This window comes from Lagopus leucura, unplaced genomic scaffold (genome assembly GCF_019238085.1).
Source record: "Lagopus leucura isolate 7727_CA_CO unplaced genomic scaffold, USGS_WTPT01 Super-Scaffold_100001, whole genome shotgun sequence".
Classification (NCBI taxonomy): domain Eukaryota; kingdom Metazoa; phylum Chordata; class Aves; order Galliformes; family Phasianidae; genus Lagopus; species Lagopus leucura.
The window spans coordinates 3,299,758-3,325,969 of record NW_024962262.1 but is presented as its reverse complement, the minus strand read 5'-3'; the positions used below and the strand labels follow the sequence as shown (position 1 = coordinate 3,325,969).

General features: G+C 35.8%; 1 protein-coding gene across 18 annotated transcripts in view; it reads right to left on the bottom strand.

The window, feature by feature from the left end:
- Positions 1 to 26,212, bottom strand: part of SGCG (sarcoglycan gamma) — a 118,894-nt gene that overhangs the window by 15,361 nt on the left and 77,321 nt on the right. For all 18 annotated transcript variants that reach the window (XM_042866451.1, XM_042866444.1, XM_042866449.1 and 15 more), the window contains 4 exons: positions 25,941 to 26,042; positions 22,705 to 22,792; positions 10,912 to 11,031; positions 5,683 to 5,755 (listed from right to left, as the gene is read on the bottom strand). In XM_042866451.1, coding sequence (XP_042722385.1) covers positions 5,683 to 5,755; positions 10,912 to 11,031; positions 22,705 to 22,792; positions 25,941 to 26,042 — 383 coding nt within the window. The remainder of the gene's footprint in view (positions 1 to 5,682; positions 5,756 to 10,911; positions 11,032 to 22,704; positions 22,793 to 25,940; positions 26,043 to 26,212) is intronic.

Sequence of the window (26,212 nt, the reverse complement as noted above, 5' to 3'; positions counted from 1 at the left end):
GATTGATTGGGCTTTTGATTTGCATAATGAATGCAAATAAAATCTCTGTTCTTCAATTAGTCAAATGCTACTTTTAGTCAATTAGCGTGTGAGCATTAGTATTACAAATATGATTAAGCAATTATTTTGTGAACATTTTTACCCTGATTGGCTTTTATACATTCCTTTTAGATTTCCTTCCTAGATCTTCCTAACAAAACCCCACAGTTTACACTTTTCTGTCTTTCTATCTGCTTTACCCATAGCAAATGTATCCTTTGAGTGCAAAAGGAAACATGTTATGAATGATGAAAAGATAAAAGTAAATCTTCGTAGAGTCAAAGAGAAGCAGAATCCATCAGAATAGTAGAACTATTGGCTGCCACAAGACATAAGTTAAAATTAAAAGGGATGTATTGATCACATTTTATTTGAATATAGATGTGAAGGTTCAGTGGCAACCAACCAGTACAGCAACTTGCCTTAACTAAATACTGAGAAGTATCTATATAAGTGAGCTGTCAAACTGTCAGTATTCTACAACATGAATATCAAAAGCTAATAAATACATGTTTTGGTGCTTTTTAAGCTTTGAACAGAGGTACTTCATCAAAATATGAAGCAACACTTTTTAAATTATTCATTTCTTTATTTTGTTATGAATATCACTATAATATATTTGTTCTAAATGAGGCCATTTCCCTAGGAAATACTGAAATGTTCTCAGAAGATTTCAGCTCATAAGCTGTTAAATACAGCCATATTCTGATAACATTATATATACATTTATAACCATGCTCTGACAAAAGCTGACTCTCACTCTCTGGAACAGTGACATCATTCCTGCTATAGTGCTTTTCAGATTCAAGAAGTGTGGAATGATGTGGGTCCTTTTCGACTTGGATGTAAAACCTCAGTTGTAGAACTGGCAAAATACACAGATTGAGTGTAATAACAGTGATTTTCCATGGGACTTGTGCTCAGAATGCACAGTTGCTTGCTGTCAGACATCCATATGTGGCAAATATGTGAATAAAGCTGGTACTCATCCTTGAGCATTGTATTTATTAGGCACAGTATATGATTGGTTAATAAATGGTATCTTACCTAGACATAAAAACTTTATGACAGCAACTAAAAAGTAGGCAATGTTATACCTAGGGATGCTTCAGTTGTGAAAAGCAGAGTTTGTTACTTTATACCATTTGGAAGTAAGGGCAAGCACATCCTTTTTTCTTTGCAACTGAGCCATGAATTCAATCTATAAGACTGAAAAAGGTTTGGTGTGCTTCCTTCCAACTACAGAATGAAAGGACAGTTACCGACCACAGTATAATCGCATTGCTCTGTCTCCACTACTTAGCTATAAAAAGATATGTTCTAACACTTATCACTGTGCTTCCAGAAAAGCAGTCTATCTTGAAATTTGACATTTGGACTGTAAAGCCAGCAGAATGTGTAATTCAAGAAGGCCATTTGTGTCAGTGTTGTTGGTGATACTGTTCTAAATCAGAACAACAGAGAATGTGGTCCCTGATCATACGATGCCAGCTGAAATGTTGCAATCAATCACGGCTTTCCTGTCAGCACCTTGAAATGCATAACTACATCCAAAGTGGATGGGATTTCTTGAAGCAATATTCTCTGTTCCCAAAGCTGCGTGTTGTGGCCCTTGATATCACGTTCATCAATGACATGACAACGGGATCAAATGCACCCTCAGCAAGTTTATGGATGAGACCAAGATGCGGGGTGTGGCTAATGCCCGAGGGATGGGATGCCATACAGACAGACTCAGACCAGCTTGAGCAGTGAGCCCAGGAGAACCTCATGAGGTTCAATAAATGGACGTGCAGGTCTAGCACCTGGGACCCAGCAACCCCCATTATCAATACAAGCTGGGGGATGTAATCATGGAGCACAGCCCTGCCAAAAAGTACCTGGGGGTACTGGTGGATGGGAATCTGGACATGAAGCAGCAATGTGCCCTTGCAGCCCAGAAAACCAGCCATATGGTGGGCTGCATCCAAAGCAGTGTGGCGAGCAGGGCAACAGAGTGATCCTGCTCCTCTGCTCTGTGCTGGTGAGGCCTCACCTGGAGTACTGCATCCAGATGTGGAGTCTTCAGTCTCTTCACAAGAGAGATATGGACCTGTTGGAGTGCATCCAGGAGAGGGCCACAAAAATGATCAAAGGGATGGAACATGTCTCCTGTGAAGATAGACTGAGAGAGCTGGGGCTGTTCAGCTTGGAGAAAAGAAAGTGCAAGGGAGACCTGAGAGCAGCCTTTTAGTGTATGAAGGGGGGCTGTAAGAAAGAAGGGGACAGACTCTTTATCAGGGTCTGTTGTGATAGGACAAAGAGAAAAGGTTTCCAACTAAAGGAGGGAAGTTTGGGCATAAGGAAGAAGATTTTTACAATAGGGGTGGTGAAGCAATGGAAAAAGTTGCTTGGAGATGTGGTGGTCCTTGGTGACATTCAAGGTCAGGCAGGACAGGGCTCTGAGCAGTCTGATTGAGCTGTAGGTGTCCATGTTCATTGCAGGGGATTTGGACCAGATTACCTTTAAGAGTTCCTTCTTACTCAAAGATTCAGTGATTCTATGAAAATAGCAGAAGATTAATAGATGGTGAAAGTACGAAGATAGGACTTCAGATGAGCAAATAGGCTCTATTGCCTGTAACTACATAGTCACTACCTTAAACTGGAAAAGAAGCATTTCAAAATAAAAATAGAAAAGTATTACTTAAAACTACTTTGAAAAAAATCACATAGAAGTGCCTACCAATTGGCATTTAATCTATAATTAACCAACAGAATATTCACAAAGTATTACAGAACTCCTATTTACTGGATAACTTGTCTCAGCTTCTTCACAATGGAATGCATGGATCTTGTTAACACTGACATTTAAGGCTGTCCTTGAAAATAACATTTTTCCAGCATTACCTTTATCTGTCAATATCTTAGCATCTGCACTGCAGACAAATGCATTTGCTTCTTGATCCTTTTAAGGATCCCTTCACAGAATCACTGCCGTTTCTGCTCTCAGACTTGACACCAGTTATGGGTGGTAGAGACAGCAACACAATTAAAAGATAGAGGCATTTAGAACTGCTTTGAGTTAGCTTCATGGTCTGCCAGGACATCAGTGAGTGTTGCATACATTACAGAGCTTTATGCTCTGATATCTGGCACTCTTCTTTGGGTTGAAGTAACTTGGTTTCTAGCACAGGTGGTTAGCAGCTTTAAGGCAGACATCAGTGTTCATGCTACCATGTAGATACAACTGGTCACAGTGGTGTTCCCCACAGGTTGGTACAGGGGCTTGTCTATTTAATATTTTTATTGATGACTTGGACAAGGGGATTGAGTGCATCCTCAGTAAGTTTGTAGATAGCACCCCACTGGGAGGAAGTGTCAAACTGCTGGAGGATCTGAAGGCCCTTCAGAGGGATCTGGACAGGCTGGATCACTGAGATGAGACCAGTGGGAAGAATGGGACCAAATGCTGCATCCTGCACTTCGGCCACAACAACCCCAGGCAATGCTACAGGCTTGGGGCAGAGTGTCTGGATGACTGTGTGGAAGCAACAGACCTGGGGGTGTTGGTTGCTTGGCTGAACATAAGCCTCAAGTGCTGTGTTCAGTTTTGAGCCCCTCACTACAAGAAAGACACTTGAGGCCTTGGAGCATGTGTAGAGAAGGGCAACAAAGCTGGTGAAGAGTCTGGAACACAAGCCTTATGGAAGATGGCTGAGGGAACTGGGGTTGTTCAGTTTGGAGAAGAGGAAGATCAGGGGAGACTGTACCACTTTCTCTTTGTTAGGAAAAATTTGGTGGAAAATTCGGAAAAACTAGGGTGGTCAGGCACTGAATGGGCTGCCCAGATGGGTGGTTGAGTCACCATCCCTGGAGGTCTTCAAGAAATATTTAGTTGTTTTATTGAGGGTCATGGTTTAGTGAGGAAATATTTGTGGTAAGTGTATGGTTGGACTGGATGATCTTGGAGATCTTTTCCTTGGCTATTCCATGATTCCTTGACACTATAACAATTCTTGTTATATACTATAAATATATACAGTAAATTCTGAAAGAATCAGTATTTCCAACTATTTTAAGTCAACTGAGCACAGAACTGAATGGGATTTTAACTATTAGAGTTAAGCCCTGTCAACACATAGCAACACTATAGCCCAAAATGTTCTTATCATTGACGTGTTAATATCATTAAACAGATAAGCTGCCAAACAAACTCATCCAAGAAGTAGAACATTATGAATATTTTGAATTAACCTCAATTTTTTGTTTCAAATTATACATCAAAAACACATGAGCCATTGTTAAATGTAGCTTACAACAGCGTAATTGTTTTCAAATTACATTCAAAGAAGAATTCATACTTTAAAAGTAACACAGCACAATGGCTATTGAATAAAACGATTAGCTTTAAGCCTATTGAAATATTGTTAATTGATAATCTATTTAAAGCAAAGTAGCAACCACATAAAATAACCAATATGTATCCAATTAAATTTATAGAGAGCTTCTTGACGTGTAATTAAAAATTACCATGTCAGAAGTGGTCATAAATACTTCATCAAAACAGACAATCATAGGAAATTAAAAGTTTACAACATAATCTGACCACTCCCTCCAAAACCAATGTTCCTTATAATGTAGAACTCTAAATATTGGCCAAAGTCTCTCATCCAAATTCTACTACAGTAGAAGAAAGTGGAGATAAACATGCAAAAAAATTAACATCCCAAGTCCATTCTGTCTCAAATGCAAGCACATGATATCTCACTGTAGATTAATGTTATATATCAAGAAGAAAATTAGAAGTGTCTTAACAAATTTTCCCTCTCATTTGCAATTCTCAATCTGAAAATTCAGTCAATAAGATATAGACAGTGCTCTTGATAGTTTAAATAATCTTCTGCTACTCTCTAGTAGTTTTTCCTATTGGAGAAAGAACTAAGAAGAAAAATCATGACAGAAAGTAGTAGACTGCCAAGGTACGAAAGGACAGAAATAAAATTACAAAGAACATTTCTTCATTTGATTCTTCTTTGAATCAACTTATAAAGTGAAACAGAAGATTTTCATGAACTGAATGTAGATTAAGTTGAGCTCATCATCAACATATTATAAACTAATTTGAGATCCTCCAAATTACACAGAGTAATGCACAAAGAAATGCCATCCCAGGATTAAGGAGTGCTGAATCATAAAAGATACTTTATAGAGATTTTCTCACCCCAAATCATTTTTTAATTATACAGAGTTTTGTGCCTTTCTAAATGTTTCTTACTAATCTGGTTCCTGAGACTGATAGAAGTTTCTAGAAATCTTTATTCATCATAAGTCCATGACTGATTTCCGAAAAGCAACATTTATTTCAATACGCAGAGAAAGTCACTTATGTGTTCTGAAATTGTAAAATCAAGGTATATAGAAAAAAATATATTCAGTATATTATGTAGCTTTGAATATTCACCACTGATAATAAATAATCTCATATTATACTTCAAAATTGCAGACCAATGTAATATTTTCTCGAAAAGCATCAATTTGTCATATAAAATGGAATTTAGTAGCGGTTCTATACATTTTGTTAAAAATCCCTTGATATGAAAAATGTGAGCACATACAGCAAACGTGCTTATTAGACTTCTGTTTTGATGCATAAGTTCTTACCTTAGCTGTTTAAAAGCTTCTGCTTTCACGAGTGGTGTTTCTACAGAGTGTTCAAAAAGTGCTCCTTCAGGCCCTGGAAAGGAAAAACCCACTTGTACTGTAAAAGTTCAACTATTACAAATAGTGACAAGGAATTACAGCTACTTTGAGAACAGAAGAAAATACAAAAATATCTATTAATAACTGATGAAATAATTATTATACAGATACTGTTTTGCTATTACTGTATTGGCTGGAACTACAGAATACAGAGTTAATGTTAAAGTACAGGTGTAAAGAATTAAAATGATGTTTAATGAGTCTGAAGACAGACAAATGTTTTACTACTTCTGACAAAAAAATGTAAATAGGATTTTTACAATGCAAATTCCATTAGAATTAATAGAGATAAGTAAAACTCTACAAAACCTTTGCAAATATTACAGACTTACATAATCACATTAATTTTAGACTATAGCTAAGGATAAAAGGTCAATTTCCATCTTGTTTTAAGCTCTATAGGAAAGGCTGGGCATTTGATACCACTGGTACTCCGGAGAGAAAGACTTATCAACTGGCTTCTTCAGTTGTCAGGAGAAGGCCTCCTCAGCTTCTTCTTAAACAGGCTTTCTGCAGTACACACCACAGTGAGGCCCAAGTTGATCTGCCCTTTAATCCTGACCCATAAGTTCCCAGCTTCTTCCTCATCGGAAGTAAAGCACCACGAATTTCCGCTGCTCTCACAAGTAAAAAGGCAGCTCCCCCCTTGCCAGGCTGTCTTTCTTGGAGAACCTTTATTCCAGTGAAGTATTAGAGTGGCACATTTGACAACAGAATCAACTAAACCACAACAGCACCTTATCTGTATTTTGTAGCATCTCATTGCTGTAGATACAATTCTCTGAAACTGCCAGAAAACCAGTGCATATTGGAACATCTCCATGGAACCTAATGATGTGACACTGTTTCAGTGCCATTAAATATCTAGTATTGCAATTGTATTTTTATAGATTTTCCTGTTATATACATGTGCAAAAAAATCCCAAATTTCAAAAATCCCATATTGACTTGCAATAAACCAGACAGATTGCATTATTATAAAGATGTAGGAAGAATACAATCACTTCCATTAATATTTTGCAAAAGTACTAATAATAGGTATTCACAGAAATATGAAATAACGTATCTAGATATCAAAGTAATTATCAGGTAATAAAAGGTAAGTGGAGTTCAGCAGTTTCTCTATATGAACACACTCTACTATGTTATGCTGACAAATTCACAGAATGACAGAATGGTAGGGGTTGGAAGGGAACTTTGGAGATCATTCAGTTCAAGCCCCTGCTAAAGCAGGTTTCCTACAGTAAGCTGCACAGGAAAGCATCCAGGTGGATTCTGAATATCTCCAGAGTAGGAGACTCTGAAGCCTCTCTGGATAACTTGCTCAAGCACCCTGTCTCACTCAATAAATAATGACATCAAAATGAAAATAAATGTGTCTATATCTTGTGAGTTTTGTTTCCACATTAGACATCACCAGCATGGATAGAGTCTGTGTTCTGCCTGCTTTACATTTAATTCATCTGTCATCTTTAGAATTCCATACAATAGCTATAGCTCATCACCAACTACCTGTAGTTTTGAAACTGATTCAAGTGGATTTAAAGGTTAAATGTATGGATGTTTCTATCACTGGCTTTGTGGTATAACATGAGAAATTCAGTTTTACTCTTTCTCATACATTCATCTGAAAGTCAAGAAGCTGAGGTACCGGAGTATGAAAAGTGAGTATGAAATACTAAGGTCCCCTAGAAGACTAATTAAACATCATCATCTGCACTCTTCTTGCACCTTTTTTGTATTCAGAAAAGCACTGGTTATGACATTATTAAATACATCCATATCTTTAAATTGCAAATGAGATGACAAGCTTGGTTGATAAAGGTAAAAGTATGGGCGTAATAAATTTCCATAGGCATTTACTTTGATGCTACATCACATTTTGATTAAGAGATTACAGCAACACAAATCAGCCTGGAATGCATTACATGGATTAAAATTGGCTGATGGGCCTTAAACGTAATTGCAAACAGAGAACCACGAGTGAAGGAATGTGTTACTAGTGGGGCCAAATGTGATGTAACATTTATTCATGGATTTATATTTTTAAAATGATGAATTCAGGTGATAAAGATACTGTATGTGTAAGAGGGAATTAGAAGATTTATTTATATATTCTAGAGCGTGCACCTCTAAGAAAAATTAAGACCTTGCCTTCCTGTGAGGAAACGTCTTCATTAAATAACAGCATTAAGTACGGTACACATACTGAAGAAAATCACCTCACAGTAATACTTTTTGGAAGATGACCTGAATTGATTTCTTGCGTACTTTATAACTACTTTATTTATACAAAGGAAAGATAAAGCTTTAAGATTTGATATGAATATTACTATATTTGGTATTTTATAGAATATAAGAGCAAGATTTTTTTAATGAGAGGATTGAAGCCAATATGTTTCATTAACACCCCCAGTACACACAAGCCATCAAGCAAATGCTATCTTCCTATTTAAAGACTGACAGATTTTTTTTTTGTCACATACTTAGCTTCTGAGCAGAAGCATTTAAATTTAACAAGAATCTTCATATCATGTTTCAGTATAGCTGTTTACACTGAAAACCCTCCCACACAGCACTAGGAAACAAAATGGTTTTTTAAGTGTGTTAACTCAGCCACTGTATCAAAGTGACCTAAATGAGCCACTGAGCTCATCATAAAGAAGACCTCATTGTGGCCTTCCACCAACAGAGAGCTAATAAACAGAAGAAAGGCAGACTTTTTTCATGGGCAGATTGTGATAAGACAAGGAGGAGTGTATTTAAACTAAAAGAGGAGAGATTTAGATTAGATTACTCGGCAGAGATACGCCAGCACAGGCTGCCCAGAGAGGTTGCGGATGCCTCATCTCTGGAGACATTCAAGAACAGATGGATGAGAGGGGCTTGGAACTGGGTAGGATTTAAGGTTCCTTCCAACCCCAGCCCTTCTACGATTCTATGAAGACAACTGTACTTCATCAGCAGAAGAGATATCTGCCTAGGTATCCCCTACAGATGTGAGCCAAATCATACTGCAGGTTACACTGGCTGTTGAGTGAGGGTCCAGTTCAATTGTCTGAACACGTACATCTGGATCTCTGGGGTATCCAAAACTCTTTGCTGATCATCACTTTTCCCATAGATTTGGTCCTCTTGGAAGAAATGGGAGAAACACTGCTACAATTTCATTCTACTACATGTAACAGAAAATGACTGGACTGAAATAGCATGAGGTCAAGCATACCAAACTGCTGGAAAATGACAGTTCCGGAGGTGTTGGGTTGGATTTGCTTTTCCTTAGACTTTCATTTTTTTCCCGAAATCACTGACATTGGTTCTCTGCTACACTGTATTTTAGTTTAAAACCGCCATGTTTTCTTATAATTACCAACATTTTCACAATTCACATAAATCACAGAATCATGGAATCACAGAATGGTTTGGGTTGGAAGGCTCCTTTAAGATCATCTAGTTCTAACCCCCTGCTATAGGCAGGAACAGCTCCCACTAGACCAGGTTGCTGAAAGCCCCATCCAGCCTGGCCTTGAACACCTGAGAAGTAAAACCAAACAGCTCCCCATATTGCATATAAAAAACTGCAAAATGTTCTTTGTGTATTTTAAGCCCTATAGAGTCTGTTTCTGCATAAATTTTCCAGTTGATCTTCCTCTCTATCAAAAAATGTTTCAAAAATTTATCTCAGTGCATCAAGTATTACTAATTTATCCTTCATGGTAATAGTATCATTTAAATCACAATTTTAATAAATAAGTTTGAAGCATAGTAGGCATGAATCTCTTCTCACTAATGTTAATTTTACACTGAAATAACCTCACTGACTTTAACGGATTTATTTTTGACTTGTACTACAGTGTAGAAAAGAAACGAGCAATGTGTGTTTCTGCAGCATCTACTAAAGAAAACAGTTATCCTTGTAAGATTCATATTGACAAGTCAGAATACATGTTTAAGCATAACAATCTCTATTCATGTACAAATTATTTTACTTTGAGCAGAGAGAGATCTTTTCTAAATCAGTTAACAATTATGCAGTTTTTCTTATCTTTGTTAAACATGTTTTTCTATTAAAGTTTAGCATCCCTTGGGCAAACAATAATCATTTGATATGGTTTCCTGGTTAAACAAAGTTGTATTTTCAATTAGGTTAAAAAGTAAAAAAAAAAAAAAGAAAAAAAAAGATAAAACCTTCAGGCATAAACAAAATTTATTAACACATTTATTATATCTCAACCTTTGCTTTGAAACATGAATCATGTGCTTAATATCACATCTGCAGTTCTGCACAGTGAAATAATATGAATCGATCCATCAAAATTAAGACCTCAAGATTTCAGAGGATCAATAATTAGCAAAAATGATAGTTGCAATAAAGTTAAAAATATTAAAAATGTAACTGAAAGCAAGTTACAGGATTATTTCCGTATTTTCTTTGACAGAGTCCTCCAGATAAAGGGAAATCACACACTGATGTATTTGTTTTAATGCACCCTTAATCCTGGAAAATGAAGGTTGATTTTATCAGGTCATATAAGAGGAAACAGCTTTTTGTGTGACAATTTTGACATTGTACTTTGTAAATGAGTACTTCAGTGATTTGCAGAAATAGCCCAAAGCAAACCTGTCTTTTGACAGATGACATTATAAATACACTATAAATACTATAGTGAGACATATATACTACACATAGAGCTGAAATACAGTGGCTTTCACCTTGAAAGAAAAAAACATATAAAAATGCCAGAGTCTAAAACATTTTAAGAAACAATACAGCTGATTTTTCAAATTGAAATGTGCAAGATTTTTTTCATCGTCATTTAAAAGTATGCTCTGAAAATGTTAAATAATTTAGAAAAAATATGCAAGTACAGTTCCAATCACTAACTATGCTTGAACATGGCATTAAATTAAATTGAAATACATATGTAGGCATATATGCATTCTTATATACACATATTGGTTTTCCCTTAAAGCTTTTGATTATTTATTGGAAAAGTTAGAATACTTTCAGATATGTAGTTTCCAATAAGTTAAACTCAGTATTTTTTAACATTTTTAACATGGCTCATTTTAAAATTATTTCATTATTCACATGGTTATTAGTTGGGCATTTCTTAAGCTGCTACAAACCTGTGACTCGAAGTTTATCTGTTCCAATGACAACCTCATTTTCATCTACTGTAAAAAGTGGCTTGCCATCCTTTGAGTTGATCTGAAATTGCTGGCCGTGGAATTCTACCATTTTAGGACCTGCAAAACACAGTAGAATAATGAAATAATTACATCAGCTTTCTTTAACTTCCTATATAAGTTGCTAACCACGTTGTGGTCTTAATTTTGTGACTTATTTAACAATTAATGATCATGAAGCATTCAGACAGTGGCTCTGGAAGTACCGAAACTGAATGCGCATACTCACATTTTCCAACCTGTTGTTCAAAACTGTGCCTGGAGTCATGTTATCAAGTTGGGTTTCAAGACAAAATTTAGGAAATTCCTCTCAAATTGGTCAAGACAAACAATGCCTCATTGAACCATTTGTATTCTTGGTGTTGAAGCTGCTTTGATCTGTGTGAGTATAGCAGTTTTTCTTTTTTTTAACATAGAAAATAATTAACAAAGTAATCCCTTTTCATTAGGGAAGCTCAAATGCTTTAAAATCCAGTAAAAGGGCAGGACCCTCAGCTGCCAGTTTAGCTCTGTGTATCTAACAAATATTATCCTGTCATGTTCTTAGAGGATTTTCAAAAAGCTGGGAGTATTGTCAGTTGGATTTTGTGTGCAAGAGTCTTTACGTATCACAAGATCCTAAGTCCAGTAAAACATTTTGTTCTACATTTTTTCTTGGTGAGTAAGTATAGACTTAGGCCTTTATATTTCTCATTTTAAACAATTAGATCAATTAAAAATTCACATCACATAAGTTTGAGTATCTGTTTAATAGAGTCATCATCAAATTCTATGTTCAGAATGTAAACTGTAGATAATTGTAGATAATGCTCTTCTATAAAGCTCCTTCCAAACACATGCCTTCATTTCTGAAATTGCTAAAAGAGCTCAGAAGATACCAGAGAATACCAGAAAATACCAGAGAAAAGGTGTTACTCACAGGCAGGTAGGTAAATGAAACAAACGTGGTTCCATATTAATGCTTTAGTAGAGAACTGTGGTTGATTTGTTATTTCCGTTCCTGTCCAGAAGCAGTAAAGAGCGTGATCTTTTGTTTATCCAAACAAATAAAAAACTGGCTGTTACTGTCTTTAATTGCTATTGCAATGGCAGTCTTTTCTTTCCTGCCTTTCATCCACCAACCACAATTACACTGCACAGAATGACTTTGGGATACACAAACCTAAGCCTCTCCTATCTGACATGATAGAGGTCAGATGATTCAGGGATGCTGAGGATACAGTTGATTTAGGAGTGATTTTCTGTCTCTTTTATTAAAGAAGGTATATTTGGAGGTATAGAAAGGAAGGTATTATTTGGAGCTTTTATATCCTAAATAGGAATGAAACCTAAGAGACCAGCTTCCATGGTCCATAGCCAGCTGTAGAACTAATGGAGAAAAGTTGTGCTTGCCACCATGTCTTCTGATCCTGGTTATCACTGGAGCTCATTCTAAAAATCATGCAGTAGACGAGATAGAAATGTGAATGCTAATTTCTTTCTCATGCGAAGGTTAGACATTTTTGTTTTCAGGATTCTAAGTCTTTTGGTAGGTCTGGAATGCCTAAAACAATTTTTGTTGTTGTTGTTATCTAAGAATATTTACTGTTTAAAAGAATTTATAAGGAAGCAAGGATCCTGAAGATTGACATTTTGGTCATAAGTACTTTAGAGCAAATTAGGTGCCCAAAACCTTTGACAGGTTCAGTTCTAAGTTGTGAACTTTTATAGTATGTGAAATCTTTAAAATACAAATTGGAAGCTGGCGTAAGTGTATCTCAATTACTGTGAAAGCTTGCAAACGATATGGAGCATTATATCTAAAATGCAACTCAGAAATGTCTATCATTAATATATATTTCATTTTTATTTATTTGTACATGATCACAGAAAAATTCTTGATAATGATGAAGACCCTGTATGTTTAGGGGGAATCTACTGATTTCTTTGGTACAAAGGGAATCAGCTTTGAAAATAAATTGCTGGGTCTAAATAGCAGAATCTCTGCTCTTTCCTTCTCAACACCTTGGTAGATACAGAAGTTTTCACTGATTATAAATCACTTGAGAAAGAAAAAAGTAAATTTGAAAGAACTGAAGAAGTGTGGCATGATTTGCACCAGGCCTAACTTGATCTTGTCTATGAGTACATTTATCTTATTGATTTCCTAATTTGCTGAATCTATTTCACAAGCAATCTTGTCAAAAGAAGATTTTTCATGCCTCTCCTTGCAGGAAATGGAAAGAACTACCTCCAACAGAATGAATTGAATAATGTAATTCGTACACTTGCATATTGCTAGAAAATTGACATTTTTAAAAAATTAGATTATTATGGAATGTAGACTAATTCACTCTGCTTGTATATGCAGATATGCATATACATATGCTGTATAACTTTTGCTCAAATCTTTTGCCCGAATAAACTTGGCCCAAATTCCATTTTCTCTCATCTAACCAAAGCAAACAGGAACAGCCAACACAAACACGTGTTGTGCAGACCGACTTTCTCAGCCATCCTGTCTATTTAATACCAATTCTGGCATAAAGAACATCATACTGATACAACCAGAGCTGATGTATGTATTAGTTTAATTAATCTAGCCCATGTATACACACTCAGATCTAACAATAATTGGAACAAGGCTGAGATTCACTCTTTCTACTCCCAGCTAATTGTTCTTAACATTAGACCACATAATTATATTTTTGGTCCCTTCTCTACTCTACTCTATTAATACCTGATTATTCCAGTTAAAGCAGTATACCTTTAACAGTAGAAATGGTAGGTGTCCTACACTAAAATAATGAGATATAGGAAGAAAAATATACTCAGATAGAAGAGAAACACAAGGCAAAACAGTATTTATAGATAAGTGCTCATCCTAGATGAGCTCCAAGTTCTAACAAGATAATATCTATACTAATAAATTAGAGAGAGCCAAGGCAGAGGAGACACATGCATCGCCAATTTCTGTTACTCTATGTTCCTTGGCACAGCCTAGACCTGTACTACACTGAGACCTCCAGACAATGTATGGCTTAGTGCTGCTCTTCCCAGACAGGATAAATGAAGTTCTCCAGCTCTGGAGGAAAGAGGGTTTAGCTGTACAAAGAAAGTTATGATATGCCATCTGCCTCTGCAGCAAACAGTGTGTCCTGGCCTGTTCTGTTTGATGCCTTAATTTTTTTCCTCTGAGCAAGCTACAGGAATCTAAACGCTGAATTTAAGCACGCAGAGGGGCAGTTACCCAGCATCTAAGATGGGCGCATAGTGAACTACACACATTATATTTTAAAGCTATACGTAAATAAGAAAAAGTGTGACAAGCAATGAAAACATTCAATCTCCACTACATGCATTCCTAAAGACTCTAGAGTGGAGGCTGTTTGAAAAACACCAAACAATGGCCTTGCTTATGGTGGATTTGCATCCAGATTTTTCTTCTGGTCCTTGCAAACTTGATTAAATCTTTAACAAAAGCCATGTTCCATGGCTTTCTCAACACAAATGCACCAGTAAAGTGGAACAAGGACTGTCCATTAGATAATCATCATTATGAAAGAATGATATGGATAACATATTACTTACTTTAAATCTTTGAATAGTATGCTAGAGTAAGCCAAACTAAAACATACGTTTCAATCTTAGGGAAGAGACGGCTTAGTATGTGTGGAACAAATTTCCCAAACCCAAAAATAGACTTTTAAAGAAATGGAAATATATTTCTTAAATCGAAAGTAGCACTGGATATCTTGCAATACCATTGATTGTATTGTGATCCCCAAAGGATTAATTTTCAGCTCAAAACCAGCAACCTAATTCAACATCTGAAAGATTAATCTCTAATTTTCTAAACGTATTTTGTTTAGCAGCCTAGTATATAAACCCTAGTATGCATGTACCCTACCTGTAAGTAAAATAATGCTATTTAATTATGCTTCCTATTAAAATACTACAGTTAAAACTGTTACATGACTGAGCATAGGTTGTAGAAAGCAGTTGAACTATTTTGCCATTTCTGCCAGAGGTGCCACACAAATTTTCAGGTGAATGGGTTATTCTTGCTGTTTAGGATGACTAATAATTGCCCATTGTTACTTTACATTTCCTCCTTTAATACAAGCAGCTCTGAAGCAGACCTCAAGTGATCATCACATCATCACGTACCTCCTGACACTGAGGATGCCAGTGCAAATGATGAAAAATGGCCCTTTAATAAATGCGTTTATTCTAAGGCATGTGACCTTCCAGTTTTTCCAGTAGTGCATTGCCATAAATCTCTGCAAATGGGCACACTGCTAAGCTGTCTTCCTTTCTGTTTCTTCTCCTCACTCCTGACCCCCCTGGCTGGTTTTCCAAAGAAGGAAAGTCTTATGCTTCATGATTCCATTTTGGTATAAAAGCATTTGAAGTACTTCCCTTTTGTTGCTACCAAACCTTTGAGTTCCAGTGCAATATAAATATAGAAGGGTTTTCATCAAAAACAAGGCCTGCCTGCTAATACTTACTCACAAAGACTTAACATCAACAAAATTGGTAGTATGTAGGTAAATTCTTCAAAACCAGTTAGTTCTGCCTAGCATTAAGCACTTCTAGTGCATCTTCAGATTTCATGGAAGAAGAGGCTTTCAAGCACTGAGTTTTTCTAATATCAGATCTTTTCTTACCAAGTATAACTTTGATAATTTATGGCTGTCACCTGCTCTGTGTGCTTCATATCCCTCCTACCACCCAGAATCATAGAAGTTTTGAACATAAGACAAAATCCCAAGTGCTTTGGGGTATTGCTATGCAATTGAATTTTTTAGTTGATTATTATATTAAAACACCTTATTTAAAATAAGATCTCATTAAAAGTGCATTAAAAATGTAATACTCCTACAGATTCAGTTCTAGCTCTGTAAGTAATAAAGTACCAATAAATGCAAAGCCATTACATTTAGAGCCATAAAATTAATCAAATTTTCATATGGAATGGTATGGAAGTGCCTGGTGATCTCTTATTGGAACAAATACATTATTACAGAGTACATGCAGCATATTGGGTATATACATTTTATCTCCGTATCATATATCTCTTATCACCTTAGAAGCATCTCCTACAAAGGATATAAGCACACCTTACTGCTAGCACTTCTTACACTTTGTTATTCCCTACAGTTGAACAAAAGCCTTTGAAAAGATCTTTGAAAATCTGGTTCTGAATGATCAATGCAAACACTAATCATATATACAATTGCAACCCAATCTAGTATAATTTAGGTGGCAATATTTCTCCTTCTCAGTATGAGGTAACTGAATGTCTTTATACATCTGAACATTTTCATTGCTCTGTTTAAATATAAAGAAAAATAAAAACATGAAATACGTGATTGTAAAATTGATTACTGCATGTAGAAACAATGGCAGGAACAGATTACAGTGACTTGATTAAAAATATATGATGCCATCATTTCTGTTGTCATTCCTCAGCAAATCCTTGAAGTTTCTTGATAAAGATTATAGTTCAATTCTACAAAGTTCTTTATCCTTTAATACTATTAAAGAATACTTTATCTTCTGCATAATGAATAATTGTATTACCTTTTTTTCCTCCAATTATACTTTTTTTTAAAAAAGAAGCCGTGGGTTAATTTTCTTAAGATCAACCCAATATTGTTCTTTAAGATTACTGCCTGTGTACGCCTGCTGGATCTGGGCATAAGACTCAAGGTGAGAGGACCAGTTAAACAGAAGGAGAATGACTCAGCTGCCAAAGCACAGCTGTTTAGTGCCATTATGTGTACTCTGGTATTCCCTGACCAGTTTTCAGCTTATTACAGATGCCCCTGAGCACCTAAGACGAGGGCTAGGTCTGACCTGGGGTCTGTAAGTGTTCTCAGCCCTTGCAGAGTGCCAGATGAAGACAGAACCATAGATGGATGCAAGTCAGAAAGCACCTGTGGAGTTTGCTTCACCCAACTGCCAGTGCACAGCAGAACCAGCTTGGCTGGAAATTAGCTCAGGGTGCTCAGGAGGAATGTTAACACCTCTAAGTAAAGGCTGTCCTCCCTGAGCAACCTGCTCCAGTGCTTAGCCATTTTAATAGTGATGTTTTCCCACACTTATGTCCAGTTATACTTTGTCTGACTGCAGCTATTGCCTCTTGCCACTGTTCAGTTCATTTTTCTGTGTGAAGAGTCTGGCTCCATCTTGCCTTTAGCCCTTCCCTGAGCAGCAGCAATTAGGTAGCAATTAGAAGGCCATCTTCTCTGCAGATTAAAGTAAACATCACCTTCTTCAGCTTCTTATTTTTCATGTGCTCCCAGTCCCTGACCATATTAGTTATGCCCTGTGGGAGTCTCCCCAGTTTGCTGATAGCTGTGCCATGCTGGAGGAGGTGAAGTAAAACAGTATTCCAGCTGTAACCTCAGGAGGGGGATAATGCAGCTCAGAATGCTATTAGACCTCGTTGCCACAAGGGTACACTGCAGATACATGTTCAACAGTTCACTAAGGTGGGGGCTCTTTTTCTGCAGAAGGGCTCTAGCAACTTTTTTTTTAGCTGCTAACTGCGGTCCAGAGTTGGTTCACCTTTAAAAAGAAAGCACTGTTACACTTTATACCAGCGTTTCAGATACACTTAATTATCCAAATTCCATAAAAGATTTTAGTCACAATAAATTTCAGCTATTTTAAGTTAACCTTTATGAAGTCATCTAGCCTTAAACAGTGCCAATAATTCAATCTTCTTATTACTTTAAAGGAAGAAAGTACCAATTAGTCATATTTAGCATTAACTTCTATCCTGAAATTCTCCCCCAGTGACTTACATTAATGCTTACTATATGATATGAAGCAAAATATGTTGTTTGGGATTGTAAGTTTATTGAAGACAGCAAAAGTGGAGGAAGATATAAAGCATTTAATAATTTGATTTTCTTCACCTATTTTGAATTCCTTATTCCCATGAAAATAAAGGAGGTAGGGAAGGAATTACTCAGTTGAGTAATTGCTCTCTGACTAGAGCTAGGTATGCACAATCTGGTTCTTTTTCCACATAATAATTCACAAAAACACAATTTCCCAAATGTTAACTTCTTTACAGAGCTAAACTGTCTTGACTTACACACAAGTTGTTTTTAATTCTTCAAGACACAAAAGAAGGGACGACACAGAACTCAAATCCCCTTGGACAGGTTAAAGTTCCCCTTAACTGTGATGCTTACATATTTAAGCAACTACCTGATTGATTAACTTTTAGATCATTTTAAAGTTTGGTTTAAGTTAGCTTTGCTGACCCTGAAGATCATCACATATTTCATCATAGAGATTATCACATTTGGGACCCAACAATCTGCTATGTTAAGCACCTTACTGCACATAGGATGTAAACACCCATGAATGGTAACCTTTTTCCAGAAGGGAATATCACTGAAGCCTAGATATTAAACTGGTTGTAATGACTACATCACTATTTATATAAGTAAGCTTTTATGGAGGAATACATAGCTAGCTTTAACTTAAATGCACACTGATTACCACTTAGTATTTTCCATGATTTCTTCTAACATTTTCCAAAATTATAACCATTTAAATAAACAGTGGTCTCACAAAAGTTTAAGAGTGTATGCATTTAATATAGAACAGAGACACATCTGTCACAAATCAAAACAGGAAATTAGGAAAAAAATTAGCAGCCACCTGCTATTCTCTAAATTTTGCCTGATCTGAGTCAACTAAGCTTTCCTTTTAAATAAAGTTAGAATGTATGCCTTTATATGATCAGATTCATTGGCAGCTAAAAGCATTATACCCTGGAGGTAAAAGTCCCTGCTTTCATCCTCTTGGAACAAATAATGTAAGCTCTTGATCATAGGAAGACTTAATCACCTCAAAAATACTTCAGTGAAGTTTGCAATTTATCTTTCTATTAATTACTCCTACGTTGTATCTTTCCTTCTTATAACCCAGCTGGACAGCAATTAAAGTTGTGCAAATAATAATCTTGCTGCAGTACAAAGATCTTCAAGAAATATTTTCTGGCTTTTATCTTAAAGATAAGAAAGAACTTATTTGGACAAAAATTAAGTTTTTAATGAAAGCCTTCTGGGAAAAGTAAAGAAGGAAAAGCTAAATGATTTTACAATGCTATTAATTAAGTCAAGTTTATAAAACTGGCTTCAGGGTTTTCCCTATAAAAACACCATCAAATTCCTCTTCCACACATCATGCTTCATTAACACTGTTTTCTTCCTATTATGTCTCTAATGAAGAAAAATACCATTGCTTGAGAATGAAATATCAAAACGCTGATAAGAAAAACAGTAATGATTTGACATTGGGGAGTAGCAGTTTACAGATGGCAATTAACACCAATGAAAACATATCTCAGGTACTGACAAACATCTGCTTCCTCAGAACGTTGTTCCTGCCTGAAAGAAGAGGGTGGAATGGCTAAGATTGATGTGATGTATCTGAAAAGACTCTCTAGGCAGAAATTTGACTGTAATTCTGTTTTCAGACTGTATAAACCATTTTGAATTTTACCATATTCACATGCTTTCACAGTGGTGCTGATTTCATGTTTTAAAGTGCGTAACAGCTTCATCACATAGTTATCTAAATCAATTCCCTCTAGTTTTAATAATTTAAACTGAACTCATGGCCTGAAGATACTGACATCACTGTTTCTTGGTGCACTATTTGATAGAGCAGATTCTCAGCTACAAAACACTAGTTTTGAACACAATTACCACCATTAGCTGTGCATTTTCATCAGTGATGAACAAAAGCCTCCATGATGCATTCAAAAAAATCTGCACCAGTGGAGGTAACCCACTTTTGCCAAAGTTGTCCAACATGTAACTGGGCTCACATCCACTGCTTGGTCTCCATAACCGTTCAACAAGCTTTGATGAATGTCAGCAGGTGACAGTTTTTCTGTATGAAGGAACTCAGTATTTGGTTGCTATTTATTTGTTTGTTTGTTTGTTTGTTTTTCTGACAGGCTGTCGAAAGTATTTGCATTCACTGAGGCTTCTGAAAGCAGTGTAATTATGGAACAAAGTCCAAAACATAGCAAAGTATGCAGCATTTATAGTCACAATGTCCAGTAATTTCTGCTAGAGGTATGCCATGCAGGTAAATTTAGGAGAATGTAAAAGTTTTCAAACCAGTGCTCTAAGGATAAAAGCTGCTCACATTTGAAGTGATTCATGACAGAAACCTTGTTCGTTCTAGGATAATACGTGTCTATTATTTCCATGTGAAGAGTTCCATAGAAACTCTTCAAGATTAGTTTCACATCACTCTTGCGACTTCTACTGAAGACACTATTAAAATCACATTTAATAAGCCTTTAGAATATTGAGTAGATCATCTGAATCACAATCTTCTGTAAGTTAAAAGGTATTTTTGTTATGATTTTACAAGTGATATTAGATTATATTGTCATCTTTGGAATGTTCTCAAACTTATGTATAAAACTGCTTCTCTGTGGTAACTGTTCATACTGACGAGATGAAAGGAGTATTAAGAGGCAATTTCAGTATGCAGGCAATTGTTAAAGGCATTGATTCTTTAGCAAAGGCTTGTGCATATGAATTGAATTAGCTGCACAACTATTTTTCAGAATTCTTATAAGGGAACCTCAACTTATATACAGACATTTTGACTGGCTATGAAGAACAGCTCAAAATATCAAGCTATTTGTAGATGGTCATTTACTCTGGTAGACTGCTGCTTGCACAAGTCACTGCTGCTTGACCACATCTTTAGATACTGAGATTTCTTTACAGTATTAACTTTTTATTGGCCATCCAACACTTTTCTATCAGTCTAAAATTAGTATTATTTAATAGTAGTAATATTTGATGTCAGTATTTACAATGGTACCAATTATCCCAGTTATAATTATTTAAGACCAGTTACTAATGAATTTGATGAATAGAATTGCTAGTAAAAAAGAGATTACTTTGACATGAATGAATTTGAAGTAATATGTAAATACATTTTCAGCACTTTCTTTAGGTATATTTTGATTTTCTCTGGTTCAGTTTGTTATTCTACTCTCTAACCTAAATATATACTGTAGCAGCTCTCAAAAGAGCAGGCCAAAGTGATGTCAGAAGTTTCCTGCTTCACTGTTGAACCTGAGATGCTTTAATAGTCAGACTTCCTTTAAGAGACTTGAAATGTATGTATTGTAGCTTAAACTCTACTCTTTCCTACTTGCTGTCTAAGCCAAATACAGCATGTCTGGACAGCGCCAACTATTGGGCATTCCCTTGGGAACAGGTTAAGAGGCAGAAGATCGTAAGTGAAAACAACATGACTTGTACATTACTGAGAATGTGGACAGAAGGATCAAGTAATACAAAGCAGAAAAACAGAATTAAACTATCAGTGAAGAAAGAAAATACTAAATAGAAATGGCACTTGCTATAAAATAAGTCACTCTGGCCAAGACTGCTTCTGTTCAGCAGAAGACGCCCCTCTAAATACCACAATCCCAGTATGAACATATTGACCCTTCCCAGCCTATTGGGTATTCAGCTTGTAAGCCTTCTTTGATTCAGGTATCTCTGGATATCTACTGAGCAACTAGTTTTAATTCTTCAGGTATTTAAGAAAGCACATATCCATTTTTTTTCCATCGTGCACTTTTTTAATGCTCTCAGAAGAAGCTTATGTGGTGACTTAGATGGGAGAAAGAGGAAATGAAAACAGAAAGGTCTGAAATTAGTTGTTTTCTTTGCAAAGCTTTGTTTTCTAAAGGTATGATTCATACTCAGTGACCAGCACAATAATAAAAACACCTTTCTTTTCAGTAAAATACATCATGTATGCTACATTCAGCATTGCAGCTCTCTTTGCTAATTAGAATTATACATTACAGGTGACTATTTCAGACTGCTCACTTAAGGACCTCAATTATAGTACCTATCAGTGCCTGCATTTTTTCCCCGCGTTGTTTCTTAATTCTTCATGCAGAAATATCTCCATGAGAAGTGATGGATCTTCTTCCTGCCAGTGGTAAGTCATGTTTTTGGATTGAAATATGAAGGAGCATTATCTCCATAGGGGCATCATTCCCTAAGTGCATTGTGAGTATATTAAAATATGGTAACAGAACTGAGTCTGGCAGAAATCAGAGCAGCTTTTTTCACTTTTATGGAAAAGAACCTACTAATGATGGGGTCACACATTTCCCAAGTGCCTACACTCAGGTCATAATATCCACACACGTATTTACAGCACATTTCTATCAGAAGTTACAGGTCATGCAGGTTGGACACAGCCTGTCAAAAAATTCATCAGGCTTTTGGGTTACTGTATGACAAGATTTTAATAGCAAGCTTTGCAAACTGGGCAGGGATGAAGTTGGACAAATTAGTGTGGTGTTAAATGATCTGCTCTGCAGTCAGCCCTTCCCAAAGGGCACCCTGAGAACTTCTCATCAGGCAGGTTGGGAGCCAGATCTCAGCACAGGAGAATAGCCAGTCCCATGATGTGAATCCACAAGCAGAATGGAGCAGACAAATCACCTGCATATGTTCCATATCACTGAAATTTTGACCATGTGATATGTAAAGTTTTGGTCATGAAGTCACTGTTGTTATTTATTAAGTGGTAATCAGATTATTATTCAAATATAGCCAAAACAATAATTTAAAAAAAAAAAAGAGTCATGTTTAACTTTTTGTATTGTCCAAGATCCTTAGAAGTATTTATTAAAATATTTCTAAAAGTAATGATAGTAAGACTTACCCACGTTTAATCTGCCTGTGACTTCTCCATTGGAATTGCGAGCATTCACAGTCACATTGTGAGTAGACTGGAGAAGCAGTGATGAGTCCTAACGCATGGAGAAAAAACTGTAGATTCAGCAGAATGCTTAGAAAAAGTAAGCAATTCTCAAAATACATAGTCTCATATTCATATTACAACCATCACTGAAAGTGCTTTGCAGTTACAAAACCATCCACAAATGTTATCAAATAATTTGGACAAATATTTTTGATTATTTTAATGGTATCAGATTTAAAATAAGAAAGCAATTACAGAGAATGTTTCCAGTGGCCAAAAACTACAGTACTGGGCTGATGAACATGAATGCTAACATATTATTTTTTGGAAAAAAAAATTGTTTGAGTATTAAATTTACTACTTTTCCATACACGATTGAGACTTCCTGTAACATCGTGAACATCAGGGACAAAGAGGGTATTAGCAAGCTGCCTGTTTGTGACTTCAAAGGGGGTCCTCATTCCCAAATGAACAGGTGAGTTTCTAACTGCTGGAATATCGTAAACCATAGAGCATCTAGGTTGGAAGAGAACTCTAAGATCATGAAGTCCAACAGCCTCTTTCACATGTACGGTGTCTGGCAGTTCTGACTCAAGCCGGCGTCTTGAAAGGTGAATCCTTGAATATCACTCCCAAGTCACGTTCCATGCCTAGTGCATGAGTTAACCTGATAATTTTGTACACATTTTATGTGAAGTATTTTGCTATAAAAACTTACCCAGTAACACTGGTAAAAGCAATGCATGATTTGGAGTGCAACTTCGATATTTTTATTAAAGTGGATGTAGGAAGATAGGCTATCTCAAAAGAAATTACTAAATGAGCAGGATAAATGAAATGTGCTTTATAAATTGTATCAGATAGCAGTTATAAATCATTATTGTTAGTTCATGAGTTATATCAGTCAACAAAGATCAGGTAAATATACTATGTTTAAGTACTGATGCTAAATCACCCACAGAGTTGGTCATCTCTGTTAAACTTATCCGACTGCTGTTCATTTAAAGAATGAATTACTCATTTGTGATATTGATTTTAAGTATGAATAAAGTATACTGTAGACCTGCTACTTCCACATGTTGTTGACTAATTAAAATTTAGTAACATATTTGTAACTGCATATCTTTCATCCTGCTATGAATATGTATAAGCTAAAATGAAATGGTATTGCCCACAACTCTGTGTTGCCGTAATGAAGGCATAAAGTTGTAATAGGCTCCAGAGATGATGCATAGCAAGTTGATTTTCTGCAACATATTTTCTTAGCACTTTGGAGGCCTCATTAGGTGAGAAAAGCTGTTAGAAAACTGCAAAGAGAAAACACTTAAGGCAAGAGAGAAAGCTGCTATGATAGCCCAATTCTCTAACAGATGAACTTAGTAAAAGAAGCCATAACAAATAAGCAACTTTATGATAATAAATATAGAGAGTGACACTCAGGAGAGCAAGCTACAGGCAATTAAGCCTCTCTGGAGGCTTATGCTCAATCGAGTTTAAATGTTTTAAAAACAAGGAAGCAAGCTAACAAGCAAGGAAACAAACAAAATCCTGATGAACGATCAGTTCATAGGGGGCAGAGACATCCAGCAGCCTCCAGGCTATAATTAATACATGCTACTAATGATCACAATGGGTCATTAGACAGCTAAGCATAGATGCTGCCACACCTCTTGCTTTCTATATTGTACTAAATCTACTAAAAGATGGAAGGAATATTAAAAGAGCACAAAGGACATCTGAACATTGCACAACTATTTTTCTGGGCAGAGGAAATAAAGTACTAGCTATGTTGGTTTTAAAAAGTTATGTGTCTTATTGGATAAACAACCTCCGGGGAAATTCATGTAAGCACATAAGCAGTGTTCCCACTGCTTCTGAGACAGAAGAGAACACAGTATAAGAAACAAAGTGAAAATACAGATTTAGTGATAGGATCTCTATGCCTAAATGAACTGTTCTTTCTACTGGAAATATTTATTGCAGAAGGAGAGAAAAAAGAAGGCTAAATAGACATAAAGTACATTGGTACAGCTGGAATTTCAGTCATGGAGCATTTCAACCAACTCATTCTAAATTCAGCATTAACCACGTTATCTGATAAATTCATTTAATTTTTCTCTTGCTATAGTGATTCCAATGCTTTCCCCTTAGTTTCAGAAGTCTCATACCTGAATGAGACTCATACTATTTCTTTCAATGACCTGATGAGGATGGTTATGTGTCTGATGGAATAAAAGAGTCAAATTTGGCTTTTAATCTCATTGAGGAAGACTTTATTCTGTGAAATATCCCACTGGTGGATTATATTGCTCATAACTGTTTGGTGAGTTTGGATGACAGAAGATATTTCCAAAAAGTATTTCTTTTTGTTGTCAAGAAACCAATATTGCTCTCTCAGAATACCAATATACCTGTGTAAGTTTCAGTATTCATGTAAATAACTCAAAATTAATTCAGGTTCTTTCTTCTTAATCAAAATTAATTACTCCAATTGAAATCTGCCATACTACACTCAGTGTTTTAAAGTCAATCTGCTTAATAAATGCCTTCTTCGACCAAGTATGCTATTCATATTTTCCCCCAATAATAATACATTTTTCAGTCTATGTAAACAAAATGAAATCTTTCAGTTTAGTCATGTAAATTTTATAAATGTACTTATTTGAAGTGTCATACTTCTAATACTGCTGTGCAAGAATTGGCAAAAATTGAGTTTAGTAGAGAAATAATAGTTTTTCCTACGAGATCTTCTGATTTTATAGATATTTAAAGAGTTTTATGAGCTCTTAATGAATGAGCAAACAAAACATGCAGTTTCATGGGGTAGCATGTGTGAAAAATAGTCTCAGTAAAAATAATAAACTTTCCATGCACTTCTAAAATTTTAGCATCACTTGTGTGCACTGACCTTCCTAATTCATTACTGTCCACTTTTTAAGCATGTACCCCCAATGATCATGCTTGTAAAATATTTATCGTATTCTTGTATTGTACATTCAATACAATGTTCATATATTTCTAAATGACTCTTACAAGCACGGAAAAATGTGTGTATATAGTATGTATTTCAGAAAATGTATATATATTTTTTTAGACATTATTTTTTCCCTGACAGGTACCTAGACTTAGCATAAATCCAACTGTTCATTACTGCATTAATTTTATTCCAGCACTATATAGAACAATTATTTGCTTACCACTCGAGAATGGATTTCTTTGGCATAAAGTGGGAATAAGAATTCAGATTCCCCTTCCAGACGAAGGCCTTCTTTTGTAACACGTAGATGTCCCATTCCTGTCTGAGGAGTAGAAGGAACAATTATATGCATTTTAATATTGTTGCTCTATTTATTTATTTCTTTTCTTTTCATAAACTGAACATTTCCAGAGCTCCCTGCCTCAAACCTATAGATAAAAATACAACTCACTTAAAAAGGTGAGAATTTCTCATTTATTCCTGGCGCGTTTT